The sequence below is a fragment of the Bos grunniens genome, chromosome 10, assembly GCF_055505025.1.
Source record: "Bos grunniens cultivar Pamir isolate PY7600 chromosome 10, Bosgru_T2T1.0, whole genome shotgun sequence".
Taxonomy (NCBI): Eukaryota; Metazoa; Chordata; class Mammalia; order Artiodactyla; family Bovidae; genus Bos; species Bos grunniens.
Window position 1 is genome coordinate 26,485,027 of NC_141174.1, and position 12,792 is coordinate 26,497,818.

A 12,792-nucleotide genomic window follows, 5' to 3' on the forward strand; every position below is an offset into this window, starting at 1 on the left:
CTCACATAATGAACTCTTTAGATTTTTAAAGACAAGAAAAGATGAAGGAAAGAAAGGACTTTGACTTTTTGAGACAGTTACCTCCTAAAGGGCAAAAATTCCAGCCCCTTGGACAAACCCTCCACAACTGACTAGAAAGGTTAGCTTCTTACGGAGCCGGTCTGATCTCTAGGGAATGCATTGTGGCATGGGGCTGAGGCTGGCTCTGTTGAATCTAAACATGTTCCAGCTTAAATTCAATTGCTTTCCTTCCAATATATCATCAAAAGTTTACTTACATTTTGCTGAAGCAAACCTAGAAATCAGGGAAGGGTCCAGTAGAATAAGCATTTTTTTCCCCTTGGAACTTTGCCCAGAGGCCCAGAATGAATAAGCCACGTTTTAATTTTATATTTGTTATGGTGGATTTGTATAGTCAGTTGTAGCATTTTTCCTCTTCTTAGAAGTCTTATTTAGATGGCTTCCAGAGAATTCTTTACACATGACTCCAGAACTCATCATATTTATAATCAAGTTTGTCTGCAACGAGGAGGGGACTCTTTCCTGTCCTTGAATGCCCCACCTCCACTCAGGGCCTGGCACCTAATGACTGTACAGTGAGCAATTGCTGAATGAATGAATAAGCGAATAAAGGGTCTGAGTTGCTAACACCAAAATAGCCACGAAGTGGGAAGGAACTGGATGCTGTGAGCCTCGGGAACCGCCAGGAGTATCCCCTCGAGGCCATGCTGGCCGGGCTCCTCTTGTTGTTAAGTCAGATATTTAATAATTGAAGAAGCCAGCCCTTCCACAGTTTGGGCTCAGTTGAGCCGACATTTATCCTGCTTTCACGGCGCTGACATTCCCTCCTGGCTGGACTGCTCGGAGTCTGCCCTGACTGTAACCAATCTGAGCACACTCTCCCCAGGGACCCTCCATGGCCCAGCCATACTGCCAGGTCAGCTCCCACCTGGAACCCTCAGCCACAATGCCCAGAAGCAGTTTGCCACAGGCTGTTCACTGAACTGCTCTCCTTGTTTCTATCTTTTCTGCTCCTCTTCTCTCTCTCTTTTACCCTGTCCTCCATTCTTTTTGAAGTCCCAGTCCCTGTCTTCTCTCCAGCATCTCAATCAAGCTTCCCAGCCCTAACCAAACAGATACCAGCATTTATTTTACAGTAGCTATTTTAACGGAAGTACTAAGAGGTAGCCCACCTGAACTGGCAAAGCCTGGGCCAGCAGCCTGGTTTGGACTGAGGCTCATTCAGGCCAAGGGTGTCAGCTTCCAAGGTCTGAAGATGGAAAATCCTGCCTGCCATTCTGGAGGCAAGAAAGAAAACTTAGTGCACAGCCTCCAGCCCAAGCCCCAACTACCCTTCACCCAACGTGGATCGCATTTTCCACGTGGTCTCATTGTCTCCATGTTCTTCCTTCTCCTCTACATACCAGCAGCTCCTTGAGGGCAGGCAGTGTGTTTTGCTTTTATGTATCAGGAGACTTGGCGTAGGAGCTGGATAACCCTCCACACAGCCAGCTACAGTACAGCTCCGGAGACCTACTGTGTGCCAGGCTCCAGGCTTTGGGGATATAGAGATGCACAAGACAGACAACTTTGCTGGACTCTAGGAGCCTGCAATCTTGCAGGAAAGACAGACTTTCAACGAATCCAAGTACAAGGAGAGAGAAATGAGCAATGCAGATGTAGGGGGTCAGGGCACACCATGTGAGACCCAACCTAGGGGTCACAAAAGCTTCCCGGAGAAGCACTGTTTCCGCTAACTCTTAAAGTACGACTAGGAGTTAGGTGAAAGGGATGGGATGAGATAGAGGGGCAGAGAGAAAGCCTTCTAGACAGAGGGAGTATTTGTTGGGTGAGTGGACAGGTGAACCTGACGTTAAAATCTGAGCTCGCTGACCCAGGGGTACAGAGCATTCTGATGGGCACGGGCAAGCAGGTGACTAGGTTCGGGGCGCCTTGATTCCATGGTGCTGGAAGTTAACAGAAGGCTGCTCTCTGGTCACCAATGCTCCCCAGAGGGGAATAGGATAGATGGGATAGAATAAATATACCCACCTCCTCTGCCAGGGATGGGGCAATTCTGGGTTAAGGTGAAAAACCCTCTGGCCCCGTATCACATGGCAAATGGACTCTGCCAGTCTCAGGCACCTCACCCAAGGTTCTTCTCCCCACCCAGATGAGCGGGAAGTTGTTCAGAAGAAGACCTTCACGAAATGGGCAAACTCGCACCTGGTGCACGTGTCCTGCCGCATCACCGACCTCTACAAGGACCTGCGGGACGGGCGGATGCTCATCAAGCTGCTGGAGGTGCTCTCCGGAGAGATGCTGGTAAAGCCCCTCCCCTGGGCCCTGTGGCTGGTCCTGGGTCCCCTCTGCAGGAAAGACACGGCCTGGGACCTCTCCACTTCTCACAACCTGCAATAGTAACGATGCAGTGTGTCCATGTGACTGATTGGTTCTCTGAACTTACTCATCTAAACATGTGCTGTGCTTAGTCACTTAGTCATGTCCACCTCTTTGCAGCCCAAAGACTGTAGCCCGCCAGGCTCCTCTGTCCATGGAATTTCCCAGGCAAGAATACTGGAGTGGGTTGCCATTTCCTTCTCCGGGGGATCTTCCCAACCCAGGGATCAAACCCACATCTCTTGTGTCCCTTGGATTGGCAGGCAGATTCTTTACCACTAGCCCCACCTGTATGTCCCAGCATAAATGCAATGACTTTCCATCTAATATATCGATCAAAACTTTAGTTAATTTTGCTGAAGTGTCTCAGAATTTCTTGCTTTTTTCTGGCCACTCCCACCTCCTTGACTTTCTTCTCTTGGGATCTGGTTATCTTTGGCCTGCAATGAACTTACCCTCAGGCTCCTTGCAAAGGCTAAGACAGATCCCGTTACCCAGCTGGAGAATTTGCATCCTTTGTGGAACCAGGAGGAAAGAGTGGAAGATATTTTCCTATGTGTTCGTCACTCTTACAAGTGGAGATTTATTTCAGGCCCTCTCAGTTGTAACTCACCCAGCAGCAGTGCTGCCTCTGCAGGAGAACCAGGTCAAGGCTCATGTTTTGTTCCGTCACTTCCACTGTGACCTTGGAGCTACCAGGCAGGACCTTCTTTGTCTCATTTCTCCCACGTGCAAAATGATACCTGTACCTGATGGCATAGGCTAAGAGCCTTGGGGTTTGAATGAAAGATTCCACATTCTTCTGTTGCCTTTTCAACTCCAGGCTGAAGTTAAAGAATGCCTCTTACCCTTCACTGAAGGCCCACTAGAGAGACTTACCACTAAGAACCCTTCAGATGATGCAATTACTCAGCAATGGTGGTCCCTTGAGCTTCGGTTGGGGCCATGCAAGGGTGAGGAGGGAGGAGGTCAGATGGCAGGATGGACCTATTTTAATCGCCAAACTGAAAGCCACTCTTATTGCCAAACAGCAGTAAATAGTTCTAGAGCTGTGCCTGGCGCATAGTAGGTGCTCAGTTAACTCCCTGTTGTGTTACTTATCTGAATGTCATCTATTACCACTCACAAGGCTCTGTTTAGACCGAGGAACAGTACTGGTACAGCCCACTTGCAGAGCTCTGGGTGCTCAAGGGAGGGAACCCCTGAATTTTGCTGAAAGTGGTGGGGTTGAAACGTTGTCGAGGAGTGAGCTGGGAGGTGGAGTTTGGCATGGAGGGTGGATGCTGATGACAGGCGCTGGTCCAGGCGTGACCGTGAGGTTCTTCCCTGCCCACGGGGGCAATGGCGTCCCTCAGCCAAAGCCCACGAAGGGGAAGATGCGCATCCACTGCCTGGAGAACGTGGACAAGGCCCTGCAGTTCCTGAGGGAGCAGCGAGTGCACTTGGAGAACATGGGCTCCCACGACATCGTGGACGGCAACCACCGCCTAGTCCTCGGCCTCATCTGGACCATCATCCTGCGCTTCCAGGTGGGTCCCCGGGCCTGAGAAGACGGTGAGTGAGTGTGAGTGCCCACGTGCGTGTCCCCAGCAATGGCGCTTGTAGGAAGGAGAGACCATCCTGAGCATCACCAACTTGCTGAAGCTGAGCGCGAGCAGCCCAGTCAGTGTCATGGTCTTTTGAGAGAGAAGCTAGAAACTTGGAGCTGGACTCAGATCCGGCTGCTTTCGCCAGATCCGCTTTTGCTCCCGTCCCCCCACATGGGTAACTCTTTGGTTTTCTAAATAGTTTGATTCAAAATTTGCAAAGACAGTGCAGAAAATCTGCTGCTGTGTTTTCCAGTCAGAAGCTTTTCTCTTCCCACTGAAAGTACAGGTCTGTCGTGTAAGGAAATTTAGGAAGCCCAGGGAAGGAAAGCAGGGTCTTCCACCTGCTGGTTTGGGGCAGAAAGAACCCAAGTTGGAGGAGGGAAGGGCCGGGAGAAGAAAAATAACCCTCAACTCCCATCCTGAGGATCTCCTGTAAGTGGCCTCGGGGGTCCAGTCTCACTCACTGCGGGTGTGTATGATGAAATGGTAATAACAGCAGAACCAGGGAGGATGAAAAGGCAAGAGGAGCCACTAATCCAAATGCGACACCTTCCAACAGTCATGCCATCCCACGGCCCTCACAGCGTCGTGCCTCCTGAGGAGGAATGAGGCCAACGTGCATTTATTCTTGGCCTCCCCTTCAAGTTTCTGATTGGAGCCGTCTCCTCTGGCCTGGGGAGTACAGCAGGGTAGCAGGCCTCTGGGACCCGAGGCCCCAGCCTGTGGTGTGGCTGCAGGGCTGGTAACCAGAGGAGGAAAGAGGAAGGGGGTTCTTCCAGGGAGAACTCTGGGCCAGATGCAAATCTCAGTCTCCCCTCTCTTGTTCCCGTGCCCCCAGATTCAGGACATCGTTGTCCAAACTCAAGAAGGCCGTGAGACGCGCTCAGCCAAGGACGCGTTGCTCCTGTGGTGTCAGATGAAGACGGCAGGGTATGCCCTGGGGACCAGCCGCTAACATGTCCCCACCACCCTCTTCACTCCCCACCCACATATTACCAGAACTATAGCAGCTTGGGCATATTCAATGCAAAGTCTATCCCGACCTGATTCTTAGAGGCCCGGAATGTAGGATTCTATCCCAGAGTTGCCTGGGTCAGACCGTGGGGTCTGTGGGGGTGAGTGTCTCTGGGCCCATCTGATGGGGGAGCCTCTCTGTGGGGCTTAACAGCCGCTGTCTTGTTGACCGTTCGAGAAGGGTCAGGTCCACCCCTCTCCTTCACACACTTGTAGGGACCTCAAAAGAATCTGTTTCTTAGGTCTTAATGTTTCTCTTGGATGCAGCTACCCCCACGTCAATGTCACCAACTTCACCTCCAGCTGGAAGGATGGCCTGGCCTTTAACGCCCTGATCCACAAGCACCGGTAAGAAGGGGGAGCGGGCTGCGGGAGCTGGGGATCCCATGCGGGGAAGGGGGTTTGGATACTTTGCACTTAGCATGTAGGTTACTAGCCAAGCTCCACAGGAACATTAAACCCCCTGTGCCTGCTCCTCTCACCCTCAGCATCCTGCCTCCCTTAAATCCTCCTTCCCCACACGCTGGTGCTCACGGCTCCCTCCTCCATCCCATGTCCTCTTCTCACTCCTCCTGCTCAGCCCCTTCCTTGCATCTGCCCAGGGTCTTTGCCCTGTTGGTGGGGGACACCATGCCCCCTGCCCTCTAACAGTCTAGCTTCATCCCCAGGCCTGACCTGATCGACTTCGATAAGCTGAAGGACTCCAACGCCCGGCACAACCTGGAACACGCCTTCGAAGTGGCCGAGCGTGAGCTGGGCATCATCCCGCTCCTTGACCCTGAAGGTGAGCTGGCACCCACCAGATGGGCAGGGCACCTGGAGGCATGTGGCGGTGCTGGGCAAGCCGGGGGCACAATGTGGGCCTGGGGGCCGGACCAGGGCCCTGTTCCGTCTGCTCTTCAGCTCCAGACTGGCTCCAATGCCTCCCCTGCCCGCTTGGGAGCCATTGTAGTCTTGCCCTCCTTTTCCCTTCTTCCTTGCTTTGTGGTCCTAATATGGATTTCATCCTCTGGCTTAAACCGCAGCCCCATTCCTCTTCCGCTCTTGCCTGTCACTCGGTACGTGTAGTTGAACTTCGTGCTGGAGACACAGGGAGATGAACCCCTTGAGCCTGACATTTCCAGCTTCTAACTGGTCCTGAGAGCCCACACTTTCCCCTTGCAGATGTCTTTACAGAAAACCCTGACGAGAAATCCATCATTACCTACGTGGTGGCATTTTACCACTACTTTTCCAAGATGAAGGTGCTGGCGGTGGAGGGCAAGCGAGTCGGTAAGGTACGGAGCTGCTGTGAAACCAGGGCCCCCAGCTCCCTGCTCTCCATGTGCAGGCCTTGACAGACACTCCCTTTCTCTCCTAAGAGCTTTATGTCTGGACCCCAGCCATAGGAAAGGGCTCACATCACTCCCACCAGCCTCCTCTGAAGCCAAGCATTGCCACGTTAATGGCTCCCAAGCTGAATTCCAGCGCAGGTTGATGATCTGTCCTCAACAAGGTCATAGATCTGAATCCACCTTCCTCCTTCAGACCTATGTCTCATGAACATTCCCTCAGGAACAAAACAGGCTTTTACTTATTAGTCTATTGCGGTGTCAGATCTCTCAGGCTTCCATAGCCAATCCGGGAGCCACCCCATTCTACAGACCCTCACGCTGGGTCCTCAGCTCCTCCAGGGTAGGAACCTTTTCTCATTCATCTTTGTGCACTGGTGTTGAGCAAAGGCAGTGCCTGGAAGCCTTCCATCTTTGTTGTTCAGTTGCTCAGTCATACCCAACTCTGCGACCCCATGGACTGCAGCATGCCAGGCCTCCTCTGTCCCTCACCATCTCCTGGAGCTTGCTCAAACTCCTGTCCATTGAGTCAGTGATGCCATCCAACCATCTCATCCTCTGTTGCCTCCTTCTCCTCATGCCCTCAATCTTTCCCAGCATCAGGGTCATTTCCAATGACCTCGATCCTTAATACCCATTTTTAAATAAACAGGACTTTGGCTCCTCTGGTGACTGATGTCCTGGGACAGTGGGCTTTCCAGTCTTTTACAGGGTGAGAGAGGGCGGGGAGCTGTTCCTGATTGCAAACACAGCTGGGTCCCTCCTGCACCACCTATCCAGCCCTCTGCTCAGCAGTGGTCTTGGGCTCTGGGGACAAAGCCAACATAAACACTCTAGGGCTTGCGAGGAGGAGGACCACCTCAACTGTGGTCCCCGTTGGCATCTTCACTGATGTCCTCACTCTTCTCATGAGAATGAGTTACAAGGTGATTCCCTAGGTAATCGACCACGCCATTGAGACTGAGAAGATGATTGAGAAGTACAGTGGGCTGGCCTCGGACCTGCTCACCTGGATCGAGCAGACCATCACCATCCTGAACAGCCGCAAGTTTGCCAACTCCCTGGCCGGTGTCCAGCAGCAGCTGCAGGCCTTCAGCACCTACCGCACCGTCGAGAAGCCACCCAAGTAAGGGCCCGGGCACCTGGGAGGGTGGGCATCAACTGCTGAGAAACCACCTCCCAAAGGTGAGAGGGCCTGGAGAAGGGGTCTGAGAGGCATGTCTTGGATGTCAGGGAGCTGCCTGTCTGTCACCTGCTTCATCCTGTCTTGTCTCCCTGCTCCCAAGCTGTCAGCCTGCATTGGGTAACCCCTGACTCAGCCAAGGGAAGTACTTTCTCAGATCCAGATCCCTGAGTGGGGAGCGGGAGTGAAATCTCAGGCTTCAGAATCTCTTCAAAGAACCTGTGCTGGAGACTTCCTCTTTCCTGCGCACCGAGCTGTGGGTTTGTTCTCTAGTAACGACCTCTGCATCCGCAGCCCCAGAGCTCGCCACGTGCGGCCTCCTTGATCATCAAACACATCCTTCTTCTTCTCTCCTGTCTGTCACTGCTCATCCATCAGCAGAGCACTTAGCCTGCCTCTTGGGACTCTGCTCCACTGCAGTGTGTGCAGGGCCTGCGTGCACATATGCACACGCAAATACAGCCACGCGTGTGCACACACACGCACACGTACATACACGGCATTCTAGCTCGCCTGCCCTCAGCTTGTCTAGCTCCCCTGAAACAGATTTCTAGCTCATTGGTGGTACCTGTGCTTTATTCCTCCCCTGCTCGTTCATTCATGACTCGCAAACAGGGAAAGGCCAGACGCAGAGTCTAAAATGTACTATAAATGAATATCTGATTTCTGGCCTGATACTAACCATGTTTAAAGTCCTAAGCCCAATCCAGGTAATACCTCCCGTGAGTCTACCAGGCACCGCACACAGGGGTGGTAGCTCTTGGCTGCATAAGACAGTGCTCGAGGTCACAGCCTCCTTGACGTGCCTATGAGCAGCAGGTATATGGGCTGGCCTCGGGCACCTGGGAACCTTGCTTACCAGCTGATCTGCGACTGCCACAAGGATGAGGGAAAAGTGGGTAGATACTTGGCCACGTGCAGAAATGGGAAAATACTCAGTTACCTGGAGCTCATCTGGACATTGGGTTCTCGACATCCATCCAGCTGCCATCATCCCCTCCCCCTGAGATCCTCCCCGAGCCCAGCCTTTCCTCCCCCCTCAGAAGCATCTGGACTTTTGGACAGTTGTCAGGACAGCCAACTCATTAGTACCCAGGTGAAAGTTGCTTTCTGTGCAATATGTTCTTACATGGATAATGCTGCTTCAAAGGCTTATTGACTCACTCCATAAAAAACTGAGTAAAGAGCTAGTGGGGAGCCTTTAGCATTTGTAGAACAGGGAAGAATTTCTTTGTATTGATTGGTAACACTTGATACCTACAGGAATTTCCAGAACACTTAGCCATTCCCCCATGGAAACAAATGATAAGCAAACACTGCAGTAGTTGTGTTTTCTTTGATTTATGTTGCAAAGACTCAACCCCTATTAGGTCTCAGGTGGTGAGTATGATAGACTAATGTTGTAACAGGTAAAACATATAGATCCTCTATCCTTTTTTACTTTTAAAAAATTTTACTGAAGTATAGTTGATTTACAATGCTGTGTTTCTTTTTACTTTTTAAAGAGAAATATGCTTTGCTATCCACGCTCCAAGATGCCAGGGTTCCATGTTTACTTAAGAAAGAAACATTGGCTGTGGGAGTCTCAACACTCATCACCCAACCTCTGTTTTTTCCACAGGTTTCAGGAGAAGGGGAATCTGGAAGTCCTACTTTTTACCATCCAGTCCCGGATGAGAGCCAACAATCAGAAAGTGTACACGCCCCACGATGGGAAACTGGTGTCCGACATCAACCGGGTACAGCCGCGTTTTCCATTTCACGTTGCTAGTGGGTTGATTCAACTCCTGATAGAAGCACAGGGAATGGTCCCTGGAAAGGGTTAAGTCAAGCCACTCTCTGTGCTGTTGTTAATGACACAGCTGGCTATTGAGGGAGCTGTCTGAGCCTAGCCCTGAGAGGTCAGACTCTACCCACCATCCTTCCATTCAGAGGTGGGGAGAGGGGCAAGATAGGAGACAGGGATGAAGAGGTACAAACTGCTACCTATCAAATAAATAAGATACAAGGATTTAATATACAGTATAAGGAATATAGCCCATATTTTATGATAACTTGATATGGAGTATAATCTATAAAAATATTGAATCACTATGCTATACCCCTGAAACTAATACAATACTGTGAGTCAACTATACTTCAATTTCAAAAAAATAAAAAAGAAAAAGAGGCAGTGGCTACACAGTTCCAGCTCAAATGCCATGAGAATGGGGATTCAGCAGGCTTGCCAGTGGGTTAACTGAGCTTCTCCTAATGAGGGCATAGGGAATGGTTCCTGGGCAGGGTTAAGCCAAGCCACTCTCTGTGCTGTCAATAATGACCAGCTGGCTGTTGAGGGTACTATCCAAGCCTGGCACTGAGAGGTCTGGCTCTACCCACTGTCCACCTGTGCAGTCCCCTCTTCAGATGCCCAGAGTCCAGTTTATAGCCTATTCTCTATAGAACCTGGAGGGCTTTTAGGGAATATCAACTACTTTTAATGAAGGCGGATGCCTTGTGACACTTTGGAGATTTGGAGGCCTACCACTGCCTGGAAATTCCAGTGGAATGGTGGTGGCCATTTACTCAATAGGAATTTACTGAGCACCCACAGAGGCAATAACACTATATGAAACCAACACTGACTTATGGGAAGGCCAGTTTAGGGGAAGAGGGGACTGGGAGGTCATGATCGGTGCTCCCTGAATCTTCAGTTGGCTTAAACAGGAAAACCTGAAGGCTGGGTTCTGTCTAGATTCCTCAAATCACTCAGTACTGGTGAAAGAGTCGGGATGGGACCCCCAAATCCCAAGAGCTCTCATCTGCCCCTCCCTGCGCAGGCCTGGGAAAGCCTGGAGGAAGCTGAGTACCGGCGGGAGCTGGCCCTGAGGGATGAGCTCATCCGGCAGGAGAAGCTGGAGCAGCTGGCCCGGCGCTTTGACAGAAAAGCTGCCATGAGAGAGACGTGGCTCAACGAAAACCAGCGCCTCGTGGCCCAGGTAGTGGGGTGCACGTGGGGCTGCAGACGGTGGGGCAGGCAGAGCGGGACAAGCCTCTCCACAGGCCTTGCAGCCCTGCTCCCTGTGATTGGGTGGGTCAGGATTGATATCTGAAAAGGAACTCTCCCAGATCGACTAAGTCTCACTTTTTAATTATTTATTTTTTGGCTGCACTGGGTCTTCATTGCAGTGCACGGGCTTAGTGGAAGCATGTGGGATCTTAGTTCCCCTCCAGGGATCGAACCTGGGCCCCCTGCATTAGAAGCGTGGAGTCTTATCCACTGGACCTCCAGGGAATTCCCTATTAAGTCTCATTTTAAGAAAGAGCCACACAATCCAAAAATGGCCCCAAAAGTTATCCCCTATGAGCCAGGAGCATCACCCAGAGCCAGAGTTCAAGTTGATATTTCAGGGGTCCTCTGGGGATGCGATGGAAGCTGTGCACCTTGTGAGTGTCAGACACCCCTTGGACTCTGGCCTTGAGGACTGTGTCACATTTCACTAGCTAAAAACTGACCCCAGGACTGATTCTCCATGAGAGCATCTGTCCCTTCCCACCTGGATCTTGGCATCAAATTAAATTCCATCTAGAAGGGGGAAGCAAGCATTCTGAAAGAACTGGAGAGTGTGCAGGCGCCCCAGAGAGCATAGGGCAAGCCCTCTGTGTGCAGCTGCAGGGTTTCCAGTAAGAAGCCCCTTCCTGCCCAGAACAGGTCCTCTCCAGGCAGGGTGGTGAGTGCCAGCAGGTGGGAAAGAGCTCTGTTAGTGATAGTCATCACATGGATGGCCCAGTGAGTAAAATCACGAGCTTTTTGCCAAGGTTCTCGTGAGACATTTAGTCTTTGGAACTTGTCTCTGATAAGGTAGGCTGAAAAAGATGGCAGAAGGGCTTTCTCCTGCAGAAGTTGCTCCTAAAAGACCTGCCATTTCTCTGTGCTTGGGGACCAACCAAGGGGACCCTAACCAAACTGCCTGTTTTTCTCCCTGGGGGACAGGATAACTTCGGGTACGACCTGGCAGCAGTGGAGGCTGCCAAGAAGAAGCACGAGGCCATCGAGACAGACACGGCCGCCTATGAGGAGCGGGTGCGGGCCCTGGAGGACTTGGCCCAGGAGCTGGAGCGGGAGAACTACCATGACCAGAAGCGCATCATGGCCCGCAAGGACAACATCCTGCGCCTGTGGGACTACCTGCAGGAGCTGCTGCAGGCCCGGCGCCAGAGGCTGGAGAAGACGCTGGACCTGCAGAAGCTCTTCCAGGACATGCTGCACAGCATTGACTGGATGGACGGGATCAAGGTGGGCCTGGGCACCCCCACCCCCTCCACCTGGGGCTTCAGCGAGCTGTGCTTCCTAGGCACCTCCCAGCCCCACGCCCGAGTCAGAGCAGAGCATCTAAGGCAGCAGAGTGTCTGATGGCATCTGTCTCTCAGCAGCTTGGCTCGCTCTGCTCCTGTCTGCTGTATCCCCGGTGATCAAGAAATCTGGGGTTCATAGTTACACAGGTGCCGGCCTGCAGGGCCTGGATGAGACAGACCTCCCTCAGGAGCCTGGAGAATCAGGCTCTGAGTAATCACGATCTGAATCTAGTTGGCATCCAGACCTTGGCATCCAGGGCCACTGGGAAGTCTGAGTCTCCTCTCCTGCTATCACAGTGGCTCTCAACTGAAGACTCACAGCAGACTCACTGGGGCTTTCTTTCCTTTTTTTTTTTTTTTTTAAGATTTTTCTGATATAGGCCTTTTTTTATATCTTTTTTTTTCTTTTTTTTAATTTTAATTGGAGGCTAATTACTTTACAATATTGTGGTGGTTTTTGCCATACATTCACATGAATCAGCCATGGGTGTACATGTGTTCCCCATCCTGAAGATATAGGCCATTTTTAAAGTCTGTATTGAATTTGTTGCAGTGTTGCTTAGTTTTATGTTCTGTTTTTTTTGGCCCTGAGGCATGTAGGATCTTAGCTCCCCGACAGGGAACAAACCCATATCCCCTGCACGAAAGGTGAAGTCTTAACCTCTGGACCGTGAGGAAAGTCCCCCGTGGAACTTTCTTAAAATATGTACACCCAGGTCCCACCCCTGGGGCACACGTGGGCAGACTGAGTATAGGACTTGATCTCTTGAAAGATGCTCCCTGGATGATTCTGATGGGCACCCTCAGTGGGAACTCCCGCTCTGTAGCCTCTTTCCCATTGAGCAGCTGCATTTTCCAGCTGCATCTGACATCCTGGTCCCCAGTGCCACGGACCCTCTCTTAGGAAGGTTATTCTCCCAGCATGAGGGTCTCTTCACCT

General features: G+C 51.5%; 1 protein-coding gene across 2 annotated transcripts in view; it reads left to right on the forward strand.

Moving 5' to 3' along the window:
* SPTB (spectrin beta, erythrocytic) overlaps positions 1-12,792 on the forward strand; it is a 132,153-nt gene that overhangs the window by 75,763 nt on the left and 43,598 nt on the right. For both annotated transcript variants that reach the window (XM_086320263.1, XM_086320264.1), the window contains exons 3-12: positions 2,174-2,325; positions 3,756-3,929; positions 4,828-4,919; positions 5,271-5,351; positions 5,672-5,787; positions 6,168-6,280; positions 7,273-7,460; positions 9,139-9,256; positions 10,337-10,495; positions 11,491-11,793. In XM_086320263.1, the coding sequence (XP_086176389.1) occupies positions 2,174-2,325; positions 3,756-3,929; positions 4,828-4,919; positions 5,271-5,351; positions 5,672-5,787; positions 6,168-6,280; positions 7,273-7,460; positions 9,139-9,256; positions 10,337-10,495; positions 11,491-11,793 (1,496 nt within the window). The remainder of the gene's footprint in view (positions 1-2,173; positions 2,326-3,755; positions 3,930-4,827; positions 4,920-5,270; positions 5,352-5,671; positions 5,788-6,167; positions 6,281-7,272; positions 7,461-9,138; positions 9,257-10,336; positions 10,496-11,490; positions 11,794-12,792) is intronic.